At 40.6% G+C, this 25,456-nt stretch overlaps 2 protein-coding genes across 2 annotated transcripts in view; both read left to right on the top strand.

The window, feature by feature from the left end:
* Positions 1 to 4,042: 4,042 nt before the first annotated feature.
* POLR2K (RNA polymerase II, I and III subunit K) lies at positions 4,043 to 8,107 on the top strand. Its single transcript, XM_080339611.1, has 4 exons — positions 4,043 to 4,164; positions 6,600 to 6,663; positions 7,424 to 7,516; positions 7,948 to 8,107. Exons 2-4 carry the CDS (start codon positions 6,603 to 6,605, stop codon positions 7,968 to 7,970), a joined length of 177 nt encoding a protein of 58 aa, XP_080195737.1. The 5' UTR covers positions 4,043 to 4,164; positions 6,600 to 6,602; the 3' UTR covers positions 7,971 to 8,107.
* Positions 8,108 to 9,837: 1,730 nt separating this feature from the next.
* Positions 9,838 to 25,456, top strand: part of SPAG1 (sperm associated antigen 1) — a 37,397-nt gene continuing 21,778 nt past the window's right edge. Inside the window, exons 1-7 of the mRNA XM_080340568.1 lie at positions 9,838 to 9,908; positions 11,062 to 11,203; positions 11,768 to 11,927; positions 12,307 to 12,426; positions 18,337 to 18,404; positions 20,480 to 20,598; positions 21,085 to 21,190. Coding sequence (XP_080196694.1) covers positions 11,064 to 11,203; positions 11,768 to 11,927; positions 12,307 to 12,426; positions 18,337 to 18,404; positions 20,480 to 20,598; positions 21,085 to 21,190 — 713 coding nt within the window. The 5' untranslated portion in view covers positions 9,838 to 9,908; positions 11,062 to 11,063. The remainder of the gene's footprint in view (positions 9,909 to 11,061; positions 11,204 to 11,767; positions 11,928 to 12,306; positions 12,427 to 18,336; positions 18,405 to 20,479; positions 20,599 to 21,084; positions 21,191 to 25,456) is intronic.

Below are 25,456 nucleotides of genomic sequence, written 5' to 3'. Positions count from 1 at the left end.
GTGTGGGTCACTTACCCTAATTTGTGAAGTAACTCGAGATCTTCCAAAGCAAAGGTGCTGTATTCAAAGAATTGCTTACCCCTACTGACAACCTACGGTGAGAAAGGATGTGGAGATAAAAGACAGAGATGCAAGAGAAACGTTACCCAGCTGAGACACGGTTTTCAGTTGGTCTATATATGCGTTCACTGCAACATCTAATTACCCAGTGATGAAGGTTATAGACGGCTACCAAGGGACCAGCACCCGAGGGTCTCTCAGTCACCTGGGACGCCGGAGAAGAGCAAAGCAACAGCTTCACTCCCTCATCTGGCAAATCGCTGGGCACGGAAATCAGAGTCCCCTTTCCACCGAGTACAGCCGAAGCGGCCGGCGGGACTCCCTGAGGAGGGCTGAGGGAGAGGCACCCCCGCCCCGGCTGGCTAGAGAGAACGGGGATCCTGCCGCCTCAGCAGCTCGCCGCCCGGCCTCAGGGCCCGTTGCCCTTAGTGAGGAACCGCTTCGCTTCTCTCCACCCACACCGGCTCCTCGCGTGCGGCTGCCGCTGCTTTCCCTCGCTTGGGTTTGAACTACCCGCCCTTACCAACCGATGCCGCAAAGGCTCCCCCGCCCCCTCCGCCCTGCGGCCCTCGGGAGAGCGGCGCCGCCCTGGGGCGAGGGCAGGGCGAACGGCTCCGCCGAACGGGAGAGCCCGCTCCTCAGGAATACGGGAAGATACTGACGAGGCTTGCCTTTCTCCTCACACTTTATACTCCGGCCCTGCGCGGGGGGAGCCCCCACCGCACCCAGCCCACCATGAAAAGCCCCCCTGCGCCATCCCTCCCCCTGCTCTGCCCCTTCTCAGGTGCCTGGTGAGGGTGCGGCTTTCCCGCCTCTCCGAGCGCCCCCTCAGCTCCCTGCCGGGGGCGCCGCGCTTCAGCGGCGGCTTCAGAGGCGCTGGTCGACCCCGGCCAGCCAAAGGCTTCCATAGGTGATGGACCTTATCTACACCATAACCTTTAATTTCGAGTTACGAGGGTGCTAATTAATTCGAGTTAATTAGTACATTTGTACCTGACGGCCCAGGAACAAAACAGGCACAGAGCGTTTGTCAAGACGCATATCCTTTAAATGTCAGTCGGATGGGAAATGCCTGGTGATGTTTTGCCGTGGTTTTAGTTACTGTGTATATTAAAAAAAAGACCCTGAATGCTTGGGTGTCTGTTTCTCTGGAGCTCGGAACGGCTAACGAGGGGTCACACACCTCACGGACCTGCTGGCTCCGAGTCGCGGGGAACCGGCGGGGGCAGCGGGGAACCGGCGGGGGCAGCGGGGAACCGGCGGGGGCAGCGGGGAACCGGCGGGGGCAGCCGGCAGGCCCCGCAGCAGCCGCCCCGGCGGGAAAGCCGGCGCTTGCTACACAGGGACAGAGGAATGGCCAAATCAAGCAGCGCCGTGTTCTGCTTCGGATGGGTCTTACTCTCCTTCGCCTCGTGATATAATATTTAGGCTGGATTATCTCTAAATTTTCTGTTTCTTTCGCTGTTTCCTCTTCCACTTTTCTCCCTCCAGCAGAACGTCAGATGTAAAATCGTCGCGTGTGACTACAAAAGCAGCATCTGCATTTAAAGAAGCAAAATAGAGGCTTTTGAAAGAAACGTCGATATCTAGTAGCGTAATTCCTGTGTGTGAGGTTTGGCAAGTTTATCTATGTCAGCCGGGTGGACTTATGTGACTTAGATGAAAAATATCCAAGAAATGTAACAAGTGGTAGTTGTGACATGTAATGCAATTCACAGCAGCATCAAAACCAAAACTGTGATTTAACGAAAAAGTAACAAAAAAAGCAACGAACACAAAAACCCGACACAAACCCAAAACAAACAAAAAACCCACCCAAACAAAACCAAAACCAAACAAACAAAACCCCAGCCAAAACCTGAGAATATTGTTTCTAAACAAAGTGAGGTACAACAGTTCTGCAACATATGCACGTTGCACTCGGCTACGACCGCATTTCCTTCCCCCTAACAAATAGCCCCGCATCCCTCCAACTCGCCCACAAAGCCCTTCCTCACGTTTTCCTACCAATTCCCCGAGAGCTGTTTCACTTCGCTGAACAGTGGGGGTCCCCCACATAATCACAACCCTTTCTGTCACCCTAAACCCGAGGAGCATCTTTCGGGCTGGTGTTCCTCAGCCCGTCAGAACGCGGCTGCACTGTTTCAGCGCTCCCCTCGAAGGAGGCGGGCTTTATCAAAACTGGCTCCAGTAACCGAAGCTTTAATACCTGGTAAAACATCTCATTTTTCCAAGGAAACAGTTAAAGGATGTCAGTGATCAATCAATTAAATGATTCCTTTCTTAATAGCGGAGACCTTATTTTCACAGACTTAACTTTAATTGACTTTTTCATGGCTGTTGTATTAGCAAGTCCTTTTAAAATTATCGGTTTGGCAGAATCACAGAATGGTGGGGATTGGAAGGGACCTCTGGAGATCACCTAGTCCACCTGCTAAAGCAGGTTCACCAGAGCAGATCGCACAGGAATGTGTCCAGGCAGATCTTAAATATTTCCAGAGAATACACGAGAATATATGAAACGAGTCTGGAGAAATAATGTCAGTTGTGTTTTTATTTGTTTATTTGTGAGACGGCAATTACTTAGTATGCATTTACCAGGGTTCGGGCTTCCCCCCAGCTCTGCTCCAAACTCTGGGTACACCCCACACCTACAAAGACCGTGGGGGAGGAGAGGACGCCGGTAGTAACGGCACCGGGACATCAGAGTGGAGATGAACAGTTTCACCTTCCACATATCGTTTTTCTTGCTTGTCCTTTATTCTGGCACTCACAAAGTTATATTTAGCTTTATTCATCCTCGGCAGTATGGACAAGCAGCTGAGCTGTCTAAAATCATTACAGTATTTTCACTACGTTTAACTGAAATACAAAATTAGGATAACAGCAACCATTTATTATTCAAGTTTACTTTAGATAAGCTATAGGTCATGTATGAAGGTGATTTGCTACTATAAGAATAACATCAATAAATTACAGCTGATAGTGCCTCACACATATAAATGCATTTGGGTGCTTAGAAACAATTTTTATTCAGTATTCAGAAGTAGAAAAGACTTTTCCTTAAACTGGGAGACCTCTCGAGTGATGAAGTCATTTAAATTGGCATATTCACAAAACACGGTATTTGTTAAATATATTTCCAGGAATAAAAAAAACCCAACTAGCTAATTCTACAAACTGTCTACCGAAGATGCCAAATTCACACCGCCATGACTGAGAGCAACCAGTATCGTTTCCAATCTCGTCCGCGCTATTTCAGTTCAGTATATACAGGAATTGCCGGCATTTGAACTTTTCATAATACGACTTTACAGTTAAAATATGTAGCATGGCAGCTTGTACGTTTGGCTTAATATGGGCGCATATGAAACTACCCACAAGATTAAAATATCAGCTGTGATTTTTATCCACGGATCTCAGGTAAAATGCTTCTGAAAAGGGAAAGGACTTCGAGGTAAAACGGCTCGGCGGTTTGAAACCCCGCAGCCATTTGATCAGACCCGGGACAGGGATTATTTTCCCCCGAGCACGTACAGTGGGTCCGGTACCGATAAATGAAAACACCGAGTACGTTGGTTATTATTTCATCTCGCCATGCAGCTCTTTGCTTTATTTTTAGGAAACCGACACTGCTGTTCATAGGAAAGCTCATATATGAAGAAATGCCACCAAATACCCCGCCCTTTTTCCTAAAGTACCGAACACCGAGAGTACTTAGTACTTTCTCAGCTTAATTACTCAGCGGGAAGGAGGCCGGGGCTGACGGCGGCTCGCTGCCGGGGGCCAGCCGGGGCTGCCGGGGACCAGCCCGGTCTCCCGCGGCTCGCGGGCAGGTCCCTCCGGGCGCGCGTGGCCGGTGACATAACGACACCCGCTGATGTGCGCGGCTCGCGCGGCACCGGGGAGCGTGGGGCGCGACTCGTGTCGGCGGCACAGGCCCCGCCTCCGTCGGCGCCCGCAGTGTCGTCATCAGCCGGCGCTGAGGAGACCGCGAGGCTGACGGAGTTGTTGTGCAGGCCAGCGGGGGTTGGGATTTCTCCGGGGTGTTTGGGCTCGTCCGTTGGGACCCGGTGCTCCTCTTCGCGGGGGGAGGTGGCGGTGGTGAGTAGGGAAAGGCCCGGCCCAGCCCGGCCCAGCCCAGCCCAGCCTCGCGGGCTTCCTTCCCTCCTGCTCTTGTGGCCAGGAAGGCCAATGGCATCCTAGGGTGTATTAGAAAGGGGGTGGTTAGTAGGTTGAGAGAGGTTCTCCTTCCCCTCTACTCTGCCCTGGTGAGACCACAGCTAGAATATTGTGTCCAGTTCTGGGCCCCTCGGTTCAAGAAGGACAGGGAACTGCTGGAGAGAGTCCAGCGCAGGGCAACAAAGATGATTAAGGGAGTGGAGCATCTCCCTTATGAGGAAAGGCTGGGGGAGCTGGGGCTCTTTAGCTTGGAGAAGAGGAGACTGAGGGGTGACCTCATTAATGTTTAGAAATATATAAAGGGTGAGTGTCAGGAGGTTGGAGCCAGGCTCTTCTCGGTGACAGCCAATGATAGGACAAGGGGCAATGGGTATGAACTGGAATACAGGAGGTTCCACTTAAATTTGAGAAGAAACTTTGTCATGGTGAGGGTGACAGACACTGGAACAGGCTGCCCAGGGGGGTTGTGGAGTCTCCTTCTCTGGAGACATTCAAAACCTGCCTGGACACACTCCTGTGTAACTTCATCTAAGTGTTCCTGCTCTGGCAGGTGGATTGGACTAGATGATCTTTCGAGGTCCTTTCAATCCATAACATTCTGTGTAAAAGCCCTGTGGGACATTGGGAGGGGCCTGCGTGCAGAACTGGGGTGGGTAAGGTGTCTGAGGCTGCAGGGCTGGAGGACTGTGAGGAAGGCTGCCTGTCCTCCTCCTTCACAAGCTCTTAGGGAGGGTGTGATGGAATGGGGGTGTCTTTCTTACAAGTACTTGTGATGTCCTCTTGGCACCGGTAGTGTGGCCGCTGTGTGGTCTTTGCGGTAGGTGACAGTTGCACCCTGGTGCCACAGGTGCATCTGTGCACCTTGTGGCCATGTCAGCCTGGCAGCTCTTAACAGCTGCAGGGCACATGAAGCCTGGCTAAGCCATGGTACCTCCCTGCAGAATACTTGGCAGCAGTGTTATTTTGCTGCATGAGCAGCACCAACTCAAGTTATTGTAACTGTTGTCCTCCTTAGTTCAGCACTGTGTTTTAGAAGATGCTACTGCTTTCAATGCTAAGGGATGACTGCTTATATCTTACTATAATGTACTGGCACAAAAAGACTATAACACATATGGATTAAGGTGCCACTATGGTGATGGTAGAGCAAAACCTTACTTGAAAGTTATGGAGTTTAATGTTCTCCAGTTCTCTCAAATGGAGTAGCATAATGGGGTTTTAATAAGGTGGTTTGTCAAGTGCTGATCAGACTCCATTAAACAAAATTTACTGTAATATTAAGCAAGAGCATATAAGAGTCATGCTCATAAAGAAGCATCATAAGAGCTACTCACTGGCATAAGAGTTAGGAATTCTTGTCTTCTGTGTCAGGAAGAACAGTGACACAGAAAACAACCACCTAAAAAATCATCTTCTAGTCTAGACTTGCACTGAGTGGGGGCAAAAGTGTTTACTGTCTCTCTGGTGGTTACAGCAACAACCTTAAAGTTTATGGTTGCAACCATATTTGTATGCTAGGATAGGATTACTTAAAGGTTGGTAGAATGTTTGAGGAGTATATGTAACTATTTTGCTTGATACTATGAATGAATACTTGTCTCCAAATAACTCGGAAAATTCAAAACCATTTATAGGGCATTAAGGGGTATTTGAAGAGTAACAGTGAGTTGTTGAACTCTTAATCATTTTGGTAATAATGTACACCCATGTTAGGATTTTGAGGGTGGAATTTCTTCTTTCTGGCCTCTCATTTTGTTTGTATTTTTTTTGTTCATTTGTTTGTGGGGTTTTTTTGTTCAGTTTGTTTGGCTTTTGTTGTTGTTAATTTGTTTTACTGTTCTACCTACAGTCTGTTCCCAAGATATCTAATCCATTAGATCAATGAAAAGGTAGATGAGGTTAACTAGTGTTGAAAAGGAAAAAATATAACAAGGTTTATCTTATTTGTGATAACACTGTTGTTGCCAGCAAGGAAATTCTTACCTCTGGCAGAAGGGACAAAAGAAAATATTTTTCATTGAGCTTTCTAGAGTTCATTCATTGAGTTTTCTAGAAAACATTGTGCCCTCTCCATCTTTGGAGGTTTTCAGTACCAGATTGGTAAGGCTCTGAGAAGCTTGATGTTACTCTGCTTGATAAGTTGAACTAGATTACTTTCTGAAGTCTCTTCCAACTTGAATTATTCACAGGATCACAGAATGTAAGGGATGGATGGATGGAATTTGTTTGGTTTTACTCTTAAGGAAGTTTTCATCTTCTGTTAGCTGTAGATTGAGATATTGAAGTGACTGTGCATGCCTTGAAAAAAAAAAAAAAAGTAAAAAACCAAACTGTTATGTTGTGTGTTTTTTATTTAGAACATGGATTCACAGAAGGATGTTCAGCCTCCAAAGCAGCAGCCAATGATTTACATTTGTGGAGGTAAAGAAAAGTCATCAGTGAATTGCATAATCTTTATACTGAAGAGTACATAAGTACAAATATTTGCAGTGTGTTCATTGAAGCTTTACATGCTGATAGTAACACATATATGGGGTATATATGGATAGCGACGTTGGAAGTAATTCACTAGAGCTTGTATTGCTGTGTGGGGGTCTTACATCTCCAGAGGACAATTTCTCTAAGTGTTTGCTTGTGATGCAGATACTAGACCTTCTGTTTTGTGCATCTCGTAGAGGGTTTTTTCATAAATGCTGTGTGGTCACTCAACTTTTATTGAAGTGCAGCAGTCAAGTTCTCTCTTCCCTATAAATAAGTCAACAACTTGAAAGTTGGTGTTTTTGAGTAGTTGCTTCAGGAATATCTGAGATATTTTGACTTTTAAGAAAATAATCTTGGGGCCTTGGGGAGCTGAGCTGAAGTTTTCTTTAGCAGACTGGTTTTCTCAAGGGTGGAATGTATAATAATAATGCAGTCATAATTTGGTGATTTTTAGCAAGATCATCTTTGATTTTAATATAAGTGAAGTTGTTTGTGGGGTTTTTTTTGTTTGTTTGTTTGTTTTTTGCACAGTGTCTTGATAATAATTCAGCTCTTGGTACAACTTCATTACAATTATTTTTTTATCATGCTTTATTTGCCACAAATAGGTATTTGACTATTATGACTTTTGAAAGTTCTCTATGCATTAACAATGCTGGCTTTGTTTACCCACTCCCTTTCTCTTCCTTCATCACATCAGAATGTCATACAGAAAATGAAATAAAGGCAAGAGATCCTATCAGATGCAGAGAATGTGGCTACAGAATAATGTACAAGAAAAGGACAAAGAGATGTATCCTTTTACATGTGCACTTGGAGGCTTTTGGGAAGTTGTGGATGGAAATGAGGTCTGTAAGGGAAGCAGAATGGAGGATTTGTGTAATTATGTAAAAGTCCTTGAAGACCAGAAATCAATACAGTAGAGCAAAGTGCTATAGGGAAGTCTCTGCAGTGTAAATGATTATCCATTTTCTATTTAAAATATAATAAGCTGTGATAGTGTCCACTGGGTAACATACTGTGAATGGTTGATATTAGTCAGCATTTTAATAAAAGGAAAGTGTTGTGGGGTTAATTAAAGAGGAGTTTAAAAATGCTTTTATGTAGTTAGTTGTGACTTCAGATTTAGGCAGTCTCTTTTGTTCCCCTCCTACCCATCATGTTTCTTCTTCCTAATCTCTTTTCAACCACAACAGACTTTTTTCTTTAACTCCACTATTCCAGTGGTGGTTTTTGATGCTCGGTGATTTCTGCTGAAGATAGAGTGACTTTATGCTGCAGTTTCATCTTTCTGATAACTTTGCTGTGTAAATCCATTGGTGTATAAATGTACTTTTATTTGTGTTTTAAGATATGGAAAAAATAAAGTTTACTGTGATACTAAGTTTTGTTTTTACTGTCTTCCAGCAATAGATTTCTAAAGCTGTCATTTAAATTGTAGTCAAAGTATGTAGTGGGGTTTTTTTAAGCTCCGTGGTATTGTATTCTTTTTGAATTAATCTTGTTTTTGCTAGTCTCATATAAACTTTATTTGCATTTTAACTTTTAAGTGTTCTTTGGATTCCTGTGAACTGCATAAAACAACTGTGATTTGAGTAAATTCCACTGAAAATAAATGACTACACAAAGCTAGGTCCTGAAACACAGATTTGGATTTCAAAAGAGCAATTCTCAAAGGACTTGAGAGCACCCAATTCAGACACCCAGTTGTGGAAGAGGTGTCAAAAAATCATCATAATCTTGGAAAAAAAAGAGGGGAGGGGGGCAAGGTAAAAATTAAGAAACCATGTATAAACAGATATTCCTAAAGGGCTGCTTGGCTTGGTTATACTCAAGGAAATAATTAGGTCTGTATTGTAAAGATTTGGGTAGTGTCCCAATATTAAAATAACAACTTGTTTTGCTTTTCAGATGATTTGTGAGGGGTCTGTAATAAGAAGATCAAAGTGGTTGTTTTGTATTGATGAGCCAAATCTTTTCCATCTGCCCTTTTGAAATGTGTGTTGAGTAATGCTAAAATAGCCTTATCCATGAAGTGTACTACAAAATGTATCTGATGCTGTTTTGGTGTACTTTAGTGCTTCCAAATCTCAGTTTTGATGGTGCTCATTACATGATTAATAATGTACCACTATAGTAAGGCATCTTTGTTGGAGACTGCCTGACCGTCTACTGGCTTACAAACGCACTTCAGTGGCTTGTTTTAGGGGATAAAAAAAGCGTTCTTCAGGTTTTGTTTTGGAGCTGTCTTATGTATCTGATCTTGGCTGTAAAGACATTTCTTATCTAGATTTTTTTCCTTGGACCCAGATACCCTTGTGTATAAATGATGACGTTTTTACTACACCGTTTCCATCAGTTTGTTCACAGATTGGCCTGGGTAGGGTGCACCTTGTGCATGCAGAGCTGTTGAGGTGGCTGCTCAGAGGGTGAGTGCAGGAGCTGCCCCTCACAGGGGCAGTACCAGACAGCGGGGGGTGAGGGACGGGTTTGGCTGGACTGTGCACAGGTTGTGAAGAGCCTATGCTGCCGTCACAAAGGGATGCAGACCTGCTGTGAAGACTGTGGCGGGGGACTGTATGGCTAACAGGCGATAGTGGTGGAGGCACCTGGGGAGACCGGTGTTTCGAGGGGGACTGGCTGTTCTAAGCTAAATAAAATACCACATTGAAATCAAACAGGCGCTGTTTTACTAAAGCTGAAGCCACAAGTGCTGTATTCCTGCCCCTGAGCCCGAGGCGGGGAGCGCCGCGCTGGCCCGTCCCGCCGCTCGTCTCAGCCCCACTCCCGCCCGGCGGAGAAAGGGGCGCGCAGCGCGACCCCCGCCACGGCGCGTCTGCGCATGCGTGGCGGCGAGCGGGAGGCGAGCGTCACTGGCTGAGGCGAGGGCCAGGTCGTGTCGGTCTCTCGGAGGCAGCGCGGTAGCGGGCAGGTGGGTGCTGCAATCCGCCTCACGGCGCCAGTGCCGCTGCTGAAGCTCGGCGGAGCTCTGTGGGAGCCTCGCAAGGGCATCACTGCAGGGGCAGCCCCGTCTCCGCACCGTCGTTCCCGCTTCCCTGCCGGCGGCTGGGGCGCGTCCCTGCGAGCCGCCATGTTGTACATAGCAATGGTTGCTAGGGACGGGTTGGCCGCGCTGCCCGGGCTCCGGACGTCTTGTGAGGGGAGCCTTTGGTGTGGGATTTGAGGTAAATTCCTGAGTCCGGGGGGTGAAGGTTGTGCTGTCAGTAGCCGCTGGGCAGGGGCTGCGGGAGCGGCCCGGAGGAGAGGAGCGCGAGGCTGGAAACAGGGGTGTCCGCTACCGCCCGGAGCTGCGCGGGCACCCGCAGGAACTGCCTGTCTCTAGCGTTTATTGAAATACTGAAACGGGAGAAAATGGTGCCGTTCTGCTCCTGTCTAATTATTTCCTATATTCGTCTGTCTCTCCCATGCATGTTGTTCTTTTTCCTGTACTGAAGCTGTAAATTCTTGGGGCAGAATCCTGTCTTTATGCAGTACGTAATTATGACCAGTTATTATTTAACTGGTACTGTTTTGTAAACATTTTTGTGCAACTACAAATTAATAGTGTAATTATACTAGACATTATAATTGGATTTATGTCCGTAACTGATTGCTTTAAACACTATATAACGTGGGGAATTTCTGCTCCATAAAGCTTGGAATCAAAACAGAAAAAGATGCAGATAAATAGATGAAAGGTACAGGGAGATAGGAAGTGTTCAGTTTGAACACCCCTCTTCATCAGTTACAGCCTTACTGGTAAACATCCAGATTAGTACAGTAATATAATCAGAGGCCCAGAAAATGCAATTAGTAAGGAAAGACAAACATTTGGCTTTATTTTGGTTACAGAGAAGGCAAAGGTTATCATTTCATTAGATACACTGAATTGGTTAACATCATCCCTTTGAAGGGACCTGAGGGCCCTGTGCCATCTTCTCCATCATCCTCACCACGCTTGCTTAAAATAGGTAATACTGTATTGTGTTTAAAGAAAAACAGAGAATGTGATAGGCAAAAAAAAGGTAGTTTTCCTTTAAACAGTCTTTCTGACTTGTTCTGCCTCGCAGAAGCCCTAGAATTTTACATATAATTTTTCCAATAATTTTTCTAAAACATCTCATATATAACTGTACTTCTGTCATCAATCTACTGTCAAGAACACTTTGTTTGATCAGGTCTTCAAATGTGACATTTTTCTTTTGTGGCAGTAGATCCACTTGCATAATAACAATGTAGTAATTCAGAGCATGAACAGGGTTAGTCCTTAAATTAGCATTGCTTCAAAATGAAACTGAATGCCTATAGAGTCACCACATTTTTCCTTTTGATATTTAGTCATGGGTGATGAGTCAGTACCATTTTTGCTGGACCAAGGAACCACTAAAACATACCAAATACCTATTGCTCACCTGGACTACAAGTTCATTGAAAAATGCACAGATGTTAAACACTTGGAAAAGATTCTCAGGGTATTAAGGTATGCGTTATATTTTCTTAACTTCGTTGCTAATTATATTCTTGTTCTATGCAAGTCAAAGGAACCGAACCTAAATACTCTATTTGTTTTGAATCTCTTTATGACTAAAATACAAAGTTTAAGTCAAAGTCATGTCAAAAGTGTCCAAATGATAATGCTAGAAATCCAATTCCTGTTTTAACCATCCAAAAGGTTTGAGTAACTCAGTGCCAGTTTTTCTCAAATGGTGCCAGTGGACTTTTGGTTCTGTCATGAAGCCAACTTGCCTGACTGTGGCCACTTCAGATGCCATGCTAGTTTAAGTTTTGCTGAAAATGATGAGCATTTTTTAATTAGAACAGTGATGTTAATTTTGAACTCTGTGTGTGTGTACACTGGAAAGTGGTTGAAGGTTAACTTACTGGAATTTTCTGATTAAAACCTTATTAGGTGATAGTAGAATTCAGTTGTAACAGGAAAATAGTCCCGTGCAGTGACTGTGGTGACTACATATGCAGAGAAATATGGAGGACACAGTGCAGTGTTGTTCGTTTTTCGTAACTTTTATATCTTTGCATTTTAAAGGTCTGGTGAAGAGGGATGTTATCCTGAACTTACATTGTTTTGTGAAAAGCGTATTGAGCATTTAGATCCAAGGAGCAGAGCTCTGAGAAAAGACAAGCCTCCAGCCACAGCTTCTGATTTCACAGCTGAAGAATGGGAAACAATTAATGGTGAACTGATGGTAAAGTATAACTGTAATAAATTACAGTTATAAATAACGGTCAGTAATGTAATCACTTTGATATATCAGTCTTCCTCTTGTGCATAAGTAGGATGTAATTATTTGATTAAATGAGGAAATTATCAAATAATTATGTTGGGGGGTTTAAATTAATATTTTATTGCATTAATGTCACTGAATCTTTAATGTACATTTTAACTCTACAGATTTTTTTTGTAGATTACTTCTTATTCAAAAAAGCACAGTTGCTTTTTGTCTTAATTGCTCCTCCCCATTAACAACAGCGCATCATAAGAATAGTTGTTAGGGTCATTATAGACTATGAAGTATATCTTCCCTACTGCTTTAAGGTACAGATATGTTGTTTGTTTATTTTTAGAGCTGGGTGACAGAAATGAATGAAGATGATAAGAAACCACAGTTCCCAGGAACACTGCATGAACGACAAGATAACTTGCCTCCTATTCGTTGTTCCAGCAGCTGTCTTTCAGCTAATAAGGTACCTCCAGTTTTCTAATGTATGTTAGTTGTATGTCTTTCTAAAACCAGGAAGTTTTATGTGTACAAACTTCAAGTCATTAAGCCTTTCTTACTAGATTTATTTTGTTAACCAGATTAATTTTGTTAACTTTTAAGTTCCATTGCAAGAGACCAATGCTTAAACAAAAGTGCCTTCTTAGTATTAGGTTGGTGCAAAAGGAATTGCGGTTTTTGTGTTGTTGAAATTTGCCATTTGATATTGGAATACATTTTTAAATAAATGTGGTTATGTTATACCTCATTTTAATGTGCTTTTCTCACTTTATGTTTTTTTTTGCTACTGATTTATTACTTGCCATTTATATTTATTTTAGAGTATGGAAATGATGTTAGACAAAAAGCAAATTCGAGCGATTTTCTTATTCGAGTTCAAAATGGGTCGTAAAGCAGCGGAAACAACTCGCAAGATCAACAGTGTATTTGGCCCAGGAACTGCTAATGAACGTACAGTGCAGTGGTGGTTCAAGAAGTTTCGCAAAGGAGATGAGAGCCTTGAAGATGAGGAGCGTAGTGGCCGGCCATCCGAAGTTGACAATGACCAGTTGAGAGCAATCATCGAAGCTGATCCTCTTACAACTACACGAGAAGTTGCTGAAGAACTCAACGTCAACCATTCTACGGTTGTTCGGCATTTGAAGCAAATTGGAAAGGTGAAAAAGCTCCCTAAGTGGGTGCCTCATGAGCTGACCGAAAATCAAAAAAATCATCGTTTTGAAGTGTCCTCTTCCCTTATTCTACGCAACAACAATGAACCATTTCTCGATCGGATTGTGACTTGCGATGAAAAGTGGATTTTATATGACAACCGGCGACGACCAGCTCAGTGGTTGGACAGAGAAGAACCTCCAAAGCACTTCCCAGAGCCAAACTTGCACCAAAAAAAGGTCATGGTCACTGTTTGGTGGTCTGCTGCCGGTCTGATCCACCACAGCTTTCTGAATCCCAGCGAAACCATTACTTCTGAGAAGTATGCTCAGCAAATCGATGAGATGCACCGAAACCTGCAACGTCTGCAGCCAGAGTTGGTCAACAGAAAGGGCCCAATTCTTCTCCATGACAACGCCCGACCACATGTTGCACAACCAACACTTCAAAAGTTGAATGAATTGGGCTACGAGGTTTTGCCTCATCCGCTGTATTCACCAGACCTTTTGCCAACCAACTACCACTTCTTCAAGCATCTCGACAACTTTTTGCAGGGAAAACGCTTCCACAACCAGCAGGATGCAGAAAATGCTTTCCAGGAGTTTGTCGAATCCCGAAGCACAGATTTTTACGCTACAGGAATAAACAAACTTACTTCTCGTTGGCAAAAATGTGTTGATTGTAGTGGTTCCTATTTTGATTAATAAAAATGTGTTTGAACCTAGTTATAATGACTTAAAAATCATGGTCCAAAACTGCAGTGACTTTTGCACCAACCTAATAGCAGCATGTGTCTTGTAAAAATGTTTTAATTCTGATCAATAATTCATTTTTGGAACAAATCTCCTTAAACACCCTTTTATGTTCTTTGATTCACATTTCAAAGTGGTGTTTAAGCATATGAATTAGGTTTCTGTTGGATGAAACTGCCAGGAGATTTTCTCCAGCTGCCAGGAGGCTTTTGTTCCATGAGACCAGACAGGAGCTAGTCCAAAATAAATACCCTGAAACACAAACAAAGTGGATGTTGGGCACTTTGCACCAACTGCTTCACTGTATAGCCACCTCTATATTGAGTTGCACTGGTGTATATGTAGCTTTTGATTCCCCTTTTTATATACCTTGAGTTGGTATTTCAACTTTAGCCATGAAGCATACTTAACAAATTTTCAGAACTACAGAAGAAACATTTATTATTTTTTTTTCCCCTAGGTACCAGTTTCCTGATGTTTTGGTTTTTTTTCCATGTATTTATCTTCCTGAAATCTGTTTTGTCTGTCATCAGCTTTTCTTACTAAATTCAGTGCTATTGTGGAGGGATTGGCAGAAAAGTAGGTGTGGGACAGGATTTTTTTGAGTTGTCAGATGTTACCATGGATGGCTTCAGGCTGATTCCCACTCCTTTCTTTTGAATTCTGGGACACTCTTGCAACAAATTCACTGAAGGATTTTTCTTTTGGGAAGTGAGAAGTGTTTTTAAAGGATCCTTACAGGTCATGTGATATTTCTTATTAATTGTTAATTTGACAAATTTTATTGGGATAATTATGTATTAGTAAATGCCTGATTTGTGTTCCTGTGTTGTCAGAAACTACTTTTTGTCAGCTGGTACTTAGACATTGGACCAAGACATTTGGGATAACTAGACACTCTCCATTATGTCCTATACAAAGAGACTGGGAATTCCAGTCTCATGCTTTACAAGTGGTTAATATTGAGACTAAGGTGTGCTTTTGTGTTTGTTTTGGGTTTGGCTTGTTTGGTTGTCATTAATCTGTCCTCTTTCACATTTTGTAATGTATGTTCCTCTTGACTATCTTGTTTTGCTGAGACGAAGAGTGCTACTCTAGATTTACTCTTGATTTATGTCTTGTATAAATGTTTCCTAGAAGAGAAAATAGTAAATAAAATATCATGTGAACTCAGTGAATCCAAATTCAAAGTGGTTTGAAATCTAGGATATGCAGTTTTACTGAAGAGCCTGTGTTCTCTATTCACAGATAAAATATTTGTTCAGATTTTCTTCTCCTGATTTAAACAGTGCAACAGTCTTCAGGTCAAATTTTTCTTCTCCATACAAGGCTTAGGTGTTAGGATTATTACGCAAGAAACCTAGATACAGCTTTATGCCTTATCTGCGGTAAATGATTTCCATTCTTTTTGTCCAATCAGACAGACTCTGAAGTGATTGTAATGTGTCCTGGAAGAGAGAAGGGAAGCCTGAAACTGAGTTTTAGAATTCAATTTTTGTATGTAGCAGTGTGGTTACATCACTACTAGATCACTGCTGAATAAAAAGAAGCTGTTTCTACTGTATACACTAAACCTACACCTGTTATATGAAATCTCACCGAAATAGGGTTTAATCAGTTTTTATTTATTTTCTTTCTTGCTGATAAAGCTATGTGTAATCTTATAATATTTAAACATGTTTTGCTAATCAGTTAGGACTAATTATTTTTACACTGGCATCACATAATTTTGTGATGCATCAAGAATAAAGTTGGCATGATAAATTTCTCCTCTCTGCTAGAAAGAAATTAACCAACCCTTCCATGATTTTATGTTGTTATTTGATTTGAGACTGTTCATCTGATCCAATGCATAAAAAGTTCAGTATCTTCGATTAAGCCAATTCTGGAAATCCTTATTGACCCTAAACCAGTGGATTGCACCAATGAGTACGAGTTAGTTAAATGGGAGCATCTTGTTGTGCCTGTAACCTGATTTTCTTGCTGATACTAAATGTAGTTATACGTTTAATTCACTGCTAATAGCTTGTAACTCTGTATGGTGTTTTCTTGTTGATGTGAAGTCATGTGGAAGATTTTACAAAAATGAGGAGATAAAGAGTGAACTTTATGCAGTGTTTCCCTCTTTAACACAATATGTAAGTTTCTGTCGTACACAGCTGTTTTTCACACAGCCCTAGACTTCAAGGGTATATCTATACTGCAAAATAAAAGAGGGCAGGAGAGGCCACTTGACTTTTTCTGTTTCTAGCTGTCCACAGTGCTTAATTATTGGTTTTGCTGCCTAACTTTTTCTAGGACAGAACTAAAGCATAGGTTTAGAGATGCTCATTTCCAAAAAACTGTATGGATGGGATTTCAGCAGACTTAAGTTCCTTTGCCAAACACAGTTTCCTCATGTTTTTCCAGAAATATTTCTGTCTTGAGATAACTCCTCATGCTACAGTCCAGGGCATGCAACGTACATTCCAAGTTTTATGTTGTAGAAGTCCACTGTGATGCTACCCATATAGCCTTCATATTATATTGGATACTCTGAACTAAAAAAGAATATTAGGTAGCTGACACAGAGTAGCAATGCCTTAGGGCATCCCATGGGGCCCAGAGGATAGCCAAGGCCAAATTCTATGTCACCTGAACTGAAGCCAGTGCATGCTTTGACCTTTGGTCCAGAAATTGTTCACTGAGCTTCAGACTCTGCGGGATCTGTGCATTGTGAATTCTAGCGAGAAACATTACAAGAGCAGAGTTGTTTAGTTTGGGGTTTTTTTTAGTTCTACAACATGCAAACACACATTTTTTCATCAAAGCCTCTTGGATTAGATGCTCTGAAATATTACTGATTAAGAAGTTCCTGACTGTGCTGGCACTGCAACTTGGTTACAATCGCCCCAAGAATATGTGACCTAGAATTTTTTAAAATGTGAGGTTTTGAGTCACCATTTCTGCCGTATTCCTTAAAGGGACATGCTGTAGGTCTCTCCCTAAATTAAAGTTGGATTAGTGTAAATACCTTATGAGTTTTCTTCTGAGAGTTTTGCTATTTATGTGCTCATTTAAGTTAAGGATGTCTGGTTTGAAAAAAAGATTTGGTATTTATTGAATTAGTAAGTTTGTAATATACACAAGGATTCATACATAATGGTAACTTGTATTTCAGGAAGCCATATTTAAGAGTTACCTCCTTGAAACATCCTGATCACTAAATGTCATTTTGTCTAGCTTCTTGAAAGACTGAGAACATTAATTCTGAAGTTATACAGTATAAAAGTTTATGTAACCTAACATTATATTTAGTCAGAAGTGTTTACAGGAAGGGTCACATTTGCATTATGTAAATTGAGGCGTTTACATCCAACTGCACAAGTATTTCCTTGTTACAGTGTCACCACTGGTAAAGCTAGTTTAAGAGGTTGATGCTTATTTCTTTGGTCTGGTTTATCACATGCTCAGTTGAACTGGTACAGGTATTTAGGGATTGCACCATAATCTCTATCAAATTGGTTGTTTGAACCCACATAATTGTAAATGTGCAACTCTACGAACAATTACATTAGTTTAACTCAGTGAATGAGGGATTGCAAGGTCAGAGGAGGGCTGAATGGCCGGGACAGAGTAGGTGGGAATCTTTTGAACTGGCTGTTCCACCGTGGAATACCTGTTCGGAGCCACACCTTGCTATTAACTGTTGTTGAAGTCAACAAGCAGGGCGGACATATCAGAAATATAGTTTCATGACAGAGGTAGAAGAGATGCCAAACATGCCAGCTATGGAAATAGGTTCCTTTAGTGTAGGAGAATGGTTGAAATACAAGTCAGTCAAATCTGTTATTGCGACTGATTGTTACAGGAAGGTGCTAAGGATAAATTGGAGGTAAGGCAAATCTCAATAATGGAGCTTGTCTAAAAGTTGAAATGAGTGTAAGTCATCTTGGGAATTAGCTTGAATGGAGTGTGAAATACTCCAAAGAAGCCAAGATGCTATTTTGAAGGCAAACATTTGTAAGTTTCTTGTGAGGGTTCCAGGGACTATCAGAATCTGTGCATTGCCTTCTCTTGGGAATGGCAAGCCTAGATGAGGTTACAGATTCAGTCTCAGTGTCAACCAGCTCATCACAAGGCTGGGATTCCCAAGACTGAGTTCTCCTTTGCTGTGTTGAAAGGATGGTTTGGAAATGGCAGCACAAGGTACTAATTAGGAAGATAAGTCTTCTATCTGAAAGTTTTATTCAGTGCCTCTGTGACATATAACAGGGCAGTGCAGAGAAGGTGTGAGGTTGAAGAGGTTCTCAGACTACAATGATATGTGAAATACATTAAGATTTTATTTAAAAAATATTAATTAAATGTTCAAGACTATGCTGAGGTTAGTCATGAATAATGTTAGTTACTAGGAGTATGTATTGCAGAAACAAAAAGTTGTCACTTTCCACTTTAAAAAATGTCTTACAGGCTGGTTGTATCTCTTTCAGCATGAAAAATCACAAGGCAAGCAAAGAAACAAGAAAAACATACCACGGGATTACAGTGAATGGGACAAGTATGTTAAATCCTTTATATTTAAGTTTTTGTTAAATGTTATGTATTTGCTTAATAATGGAATATGGTGGTCGTTTAAAAAAAAAAAATCCAGAAACATATTATTAAGGTCAACATTTCAGGGAATTACACCACTTTGGTGAAACTTAGATTTTCTGTTAAAATGCAGATGATGCATTGTACTAACATCTGAGAACAAGTTAGTCTATACTTTTGTGTGTGAAATATAGCAAGTCAGCAGAAAATATAAATAAGAAGTGATTTTGTTTCAGATTTCATTTTTCCTTTCAATATCTAAGCTATGAAATCTATGGACATAAAAGCAAGGAATGAAAATTAGCTTAATTTATGAGGTTTTGAAAGCACTTCTCAGGTAACTTATAAATTTGACCTTCTGTGTATCTAAAGTCACAGTTCTAAATTAAAACCAAAACTAATTAATCGTTATTCCTGTACTGACCCCCACTGACCTCAAAGAATGAGCATGAGGCAGGTGCTTTAGTTTGCTCAAATGCAGTTACACATCATCAGAGGTTTAGACAGTGACTATTTCTAGAGTGGATGGAGCCTTGATACAAAAACACTCTCTGCATTACATAATAGTGGCATGTTATCCTCCCAGGTTATGTAACAGGTTGATGTCCCCAAATTGTTGAACACAGAGGGAGAAATGCACATACTTCTCTCTTTTGCATGGTAGCAGCTTCTCTCTAGCTCCTGAAATCTGGAATGTGATGCGGTAGGATCAGAGTAAGGAGACACAAATTTCCAGTGCAGTAGATGGGAACTAAATTTGTGGAGTTTGGGTTATTAAACCTTAATATTTCACTCTATACTAAAACCCCTACAAAACCCCTGTCTGCATAAGATGCTGTTCTTACAAACAGTTGTGAAAATCAGTTATTTTCATGCATGTATGTTTCAGAAATTGGGGCCTTCCTGCTCAAATGTGAACAAACAAAACAGGGTATCAAAATAACTTGGGCAACAATTTATTCTTTCATCCGTCTTTCCACTGTATCCTTTAAAGTAATAATTTGGGGATTTTGTTTACAGTTTTATGTACACAATCTTTAAGTGCTTTAGCACGCTTATAATACTACAGTTTGTGAATTTTCCCACATAATGTATTTCGGATTATGAGAGTATACTGAAACCGAAGTTGTTTGAAATAAGTTTTCCAGTTTGAAGCATATCATGTTTTCAAAAGATTCTGAGCATAATTTCAAAACCTTCAAATAATTGTTTAGGCAATTTCTGAACAAAATGTTTGACATCATATTTTAAAAACACTTACGTTGAAATGTGGTTAATTTATAATAAAATGGTAAAAGTAAGCTAGCAAAAGATCAGAATTAAAATGGAGAACAATTAGTCTTACCTGAAAAGGTTTTGAGTTGGATAGATTTCCAAAATTGTGTCTCGATTTCAGATAGAAATTATTCATATTATAAAGATTGGAAAGCAAAGGCTATTTTTCATTAAGTCCTAAAGAGAAAAGCAGTGAGTGTAGTGTTTCTAGATAGTGTAGGAATTAGTTATTACTGTATTTGTTTTATAGGACCATAGCAATATTTTTTTTTATATAAATTCCTAAACACTGTTTTCAAAAGCTGCTTCAGATTAAACTTGGAGGTGTCTGAGAGTATTCTGAAATCTCTCGAATGTTTACAGTATTAATTACTTTGAAGCTGCTTCCATGGTATTTTGGCAAAGGTTAATATAGATATTTGATAGGGTTGGGATTGAGCCTGATGAACTGTTTCTTAAATTTTACCTGTCTTTGGGGCAGTAGGCATGGCGAGGAGGTGAGACAGACATCTTTCTTGGTTTGGTTTGGTTGGGATTAACCAGAAGGAGAAAGAGGGGAGCAGGAGAACAACACACAAAAAAAGACAACCACACAAGGAAAGGAGATAAGACTAAACATATTTTTCCTAACTAGTCATGGATTATTGAACACAGCCTTTATCTCTCTTTTCCTTTGGTTTATAATGGAAATATAGTATTCCTTTCTTTTAGTAAAGGAGCCTTGCAATGCAGCATTATTGAATTTGTTCTTTTTATTAATTTAAGGTTTGATGTGGAAAAGGAGTGTTCTAAAATTGATGAAGGCTGTGAAGAAAATAACTCAAAAGCAAGATTCTTTAGTAGGCCAAGGCTACCTGTAATTGAAAAGAAAATAGACACAACCGGTAATGTCTTAGAAACATAATTTTTCTTTAATTGTTATACTGTGTTTATAGAGTGTGAATACAAATTGATGAAGCATATTACATTTATCTATTTTTCAGCCCCTAGAGATACCAAAAGTTGCTAGGGGGTCAACTGAGCTTGAAACCATATTTGAAAAAAAATCCAATCTTTGTGTTAATAATCAGTTAAAATATTTATGTTGTGTTTAAGTTGAGAGTGTTAGGTAAAGAAGTAAAGCATACTTCTGCTATTATAAACCTATGGTAGAGGTGAGCCAGCTCCTTTCATCTTGCATTCTGAATTGTATGCCTATCAGAAGAATGTAAGTTTTTATTATAGCAAATAAAATACAAATTTGTCTTTTAGAAAGCCATGTTCCTTTAAACAATAATACACAGATTACAACTTTTAGAGTATTTTAGCTGACAGTATTTTGATTGCATCTGTGCAGTTGTTAGTTGTTTTGTATAAATATATTTTTCTAGGCATGACAAAGAAAGAGAAGATTTTTATTGCTAATCGTGAAAAAGAAAAGGGCAATGAAGCTTTTGCCAGTGGTGACTATGTGGAAGCAGTGACATATTATACTCGGTGAGTAAATACTACTGTGTTCTTTTATTTTAATGACTTACTTGCGAATGTTATTTTTAGAGCAATGTAATTAAAGCAACTTCTTACTGAAGCAGCTAGTGACAATTAGATTATTTTCAAAAGGGCAAAAAGATTTGATAGGAGAATACTTAAAGCACTATTACATCCTGATATTAATTTTTATTTGTCAGGAAGAGAAGTGGATAAATAGTAAGGGGATGCAACCTACAGGTGTCACAAATTTCTTCACGTTTTTCAAAGCTGTTGATATTCAAGGGCAAGTTTACAAAAATAAAAGCATAAGAAACTAAATTCACTACAAATTAATTCTAATTAATCATGTCCATAGGAGTGTCTCAGTTGTTAATAAGTAAAATTTATTTAAACTCTTCTTAGGAGAAAGAAAAATTATGTGCTGCTTCATTATAACACTGTCTGTAATTAGTACCAGTCCAGAAAAAGGTATATAAACACAGGATTAAAAAAAAGAGACTCTTGCATATTGCTTGCCTTATTTAGTGCACAGTGAACTACATTCAGACTTTGGCTTTAATTATGTAAATAGTGGTTGTTGCCACAGGACCTCTGTTGTATTTGTTTCAAAAGTAGGAAAGTTCAAGGTGACAGAATTGACCATAATAGGAAGAGAAGAATAGCGTTTCAGTTAATGTATTTGAACGTTACCTTTGGAGAACTAGATTTTTTTTCTCTACCTTTTCCACAGTGTTTGAACATGATGCCATTTATAAAAAACAGGATTTTCACATGAGACCAACATTTGTTTCTCATTTGCAGATTACCCATCTTGAGACACTATAGGTCTGACTTGCGAAAGTGCTCACTGCTCACACATTAATGTTAAAGGAAACTCAATTTTGTGTTTAAATCAATGCTTTGAAATGATAAGGAATTTAAAAAAGCACAAGTTCTACAAGAATCCGAGTTGTCACTTAGAAACTGAAAACGTATGGGAATCTTGGGGTATTAATTACCACTGTAAATTGACGGTAATGATATGGCACTACACTACTGTGAACTGAAGTATTAAGATAATTCATGGGCTATGATATTGTAGTGGGATAGCCTCAAAAATTTATGTGTCTGTGGTCAGTGCAGACGAGTATGGAGAAAATAATGAATAGGAATAAGTTGTGTGCAACAGCAATAAAATAAATATTGGACAGATTTATGTTTAGGGAGCAGCATTCATACTGTCACTGAAGGAGGCAAGATTTTGTAGAAGAGCTTATGAAAAATTTAGCTGGATATTGTTGACGTATATATGTGCACAAAGGTATTGATACTCACAGTGTACAGCCTGTTTGAACTGTGGCATTTTATGTGTATTTTTTTTGTTACTGACTTGCAGCCGTAACATCTTTCTTGTTTGTTTGTTCCTTTTTAATACATGGACATGGATATAAAAAAAATTCCATAGCTTTATTTTATATGCAATAAATAAAATACAAACCTGTAATATAAAAATAAGTTAAAATCCCTACTCTTGGGGCATATTAATAAATAAGGTATTAATTAGTGAGGATAGGTAGAATTCTTCCTAATGGAAAATCCTTATATATTTGACCCCATGCGGCATTGTATGCTTTCTGAAATATATGACATTAACACTTTGTACTCTTCTAACTGGGCATTTTTCTAATACTATCCAAAAAATCCTTATTTTCCTATATTTAGAAATACTTAAATAAAACATATTTTGGAGTGGATTGATAATAGTCTGAAGGTTTTTTTTGTGTATAACTAAGATGGAAGAAGAGTAGAATTCTATATAGAAATAATCAGCGTACGGTTATTCATTCTGTTTGTCCTGTAATAAGGCCTACTATTTTAAGCTGAACGTCGAGAGTACTTTCTATTTTACAATAAACAAACCTCTCTCATTTCTAAAGAAATTCAAAACTTTTGCAGAGGACACGCTGTGACACAATTCTGTTGTGCCGATGTGATTTTAAAATAAATAGAACTTGTCTATTTTTCTGCATACCTCTGGTAAAATCACTCTGCTTAGTAATTTCATTTATACTGCAGAATCACAGAATAATTTAGGTTGGAAATGACTTCTGAATGATCTTTTGGGCAAATCACCCCTCAAAGGAGGGCCAAGTTAGATCAGGTTATTCAGGGCATTCAGTTAAGTTTTTTATATCTCCAAGGGACGAAGATTTCACAGCCTCTCGCAGTGTTTAACTACCCTTACAGTATTTTTTTTTTCCTATAACGTCATCAGAGATTTCCTTTTTGCAACTTGTGTCTGTTGCCTTTTGCCCTGTCAGTGTGCAGTTCTGAGAAGGATGTGGCTCTTTTTTCTCCATATCTTCCCATTAAGTTCCCATTAAGAAAACAGCTAAATGACCTCCCCTGAACTTTCGCTTCTGGCTGAACAAACCTAGTTACTGCAGACTCTCCTCAGGAGTATTGCATGTACTCCTGCCCCTTAACTATCCTGGTGATGTGCTGGACTCACTCCAGTCTGTTGGTACAGTAGAGCCCCAGACTGAACACAGATACTCCACCTGTAGTCTCATAGGTGCTGAAGAGAGGGGAAGAGTCACTTTTGTCGACCTCCTGGCTATAGTGTTGCGAATATGGCCCAACACATGGTATGAGAGCACACTGTTAACTCCTGTTCCATTTGTTGTCCACCAGAGCTACCACGTCCTTTCTGCTTTCTAGCTAGTTGGCATCCAGCCTGAACTGTTGCTGGAGTTACTCTGTTTCCTGAGAAGTCTGCCAGCCCATTCCTCTGGCTGGTTAAAGTCCCTTTGACTGGAGTTCTGCTGTCTAGTGTGTTGACTGTTCTGCCCCAGGTTTGTGTCATTGACAAAGTTCCTGGGTGTGCCTTCTGTTCCATTTTACACCCCTCTGATAAAGATGCTATAAACTATTGATCCCAAAGGGAGGCCATGAGTAGCTGGCCACCAGTTGGACTTGGCATGACTCAATTCTTTGAGCCCAGGAGTTCAGTCAGTTTTCTCTCTGCCTTATTGTCCACTTACCTAGACCATGTTTTACTTATTTGACTATAAGAATACTGTGGGAGATCATGTCAAAGGCTTTGCCACAGTCAAGGTAAGCAACATCTTCTTCCTTCCTTCACTGAGCCACTCAGTAAAGCAACCTATCTGGCTGGTCTTGGCATGATTTGCCTTTGGCAAATCCATGCTAGCTGTTGCTAATCACCTTCTTAACCTTCATGAGCCTGGACAGGAATCCGGAAGACTTGCTCCATCATCTTTCTGAGAAATGAGGTTAGACTGACTGGCCTGTAGTTTCCCAGGTCCTCCACCTTGCCAATCTTGAAGACGTGATATTTGCCTTTACCAGTCACCAGGAACCTCTCCCAGTCATCATGACTTTTTGGAGATGGTATAGACCAGTCTTATAGTAACATTGGCCAGCTTCCTGAACACCCCATCTGGAACTCATGTATATCCTATTTTCTCAAATGTTTTCTAACTTTGTCTTCCTCTGTTGTGGGTACTGCTTCACTGCTACAAAATCTGCTTGTAGACTCAGGGACTTGGGAAGCCTGAGAGCAAACCTTAGCAATGAAGACTGAAACAAAATAGCCACTGAGTACCTCAAACTTTTCCACGTTCTTTGTCACTAGGTCCTCTGCTGCATTGACTAGCTGGCGCACAGTTTCCTTAATCTTTGTTTTGCTGCTGATAGACCTTAAACCGAACAAAACGAAAACCACAACAAAACGCCACAAACTTTTCTTGTTGCTCCTCACATCCCTTTACTAGTTTCAACTTCAGCTAAGCTTTTGCTTTCTTAATTCCATCACTTGCACTTAAATAGTGTCTCTATATTCCTCCTGGGTAGCCCATCACCACTACCATCTGCTGTGTATCTAAATTTTGTGTTCTTTTGGTTTTTGTTGAGATTGTCCTCCAGTCAAGCTTTTTTCACAAAGAAAGTATGAGAGTATCTTCAGTACGCTGTCCTTCTGACACTTCCCTAGTGCCCCCCTTCCCAGTGAACATAGGTTAGAGTCCTTGATTAGCAAGGTTGTTGGTTAGTCCTTGGTTAGCAAGGGTGTTGGCAAGGATTGTTTCATACCACTTTGTTGTATGGATCCCAGTTTTCCTTATTCCTCAGAGATGATCTTGTTTTAAAAGTGAAAGCCCTGTCTACAATACCAGCCATGGAGCAAGACCTGGATGATTCATCCACTGCTGAGTCTTTTCCTTCTACAAGCAAGATCAAGAAGCCCATGTGGCCCCCCATGCTCTTCATCAT

The sequence above is a fragment of the Nesoenas mayeri genome (assembly GCF_963082525.1).
Source record: "Nesoenas mayeri genome assembly, chromosome: 2".
In the NCBI taxonomy this organism is placed as follows: domain Eukaryota; kingdom Metazoa; phylum Chordata; class Aves; order Columbiformes; family Columbidae; genus Nesoenas; species Nesoenas mayeri.
The sequence above is the reverse complement of the archived record's forward strand: the minus strand, read 5'-3'. Positions and strand labels throughout refer to the sequence as shown.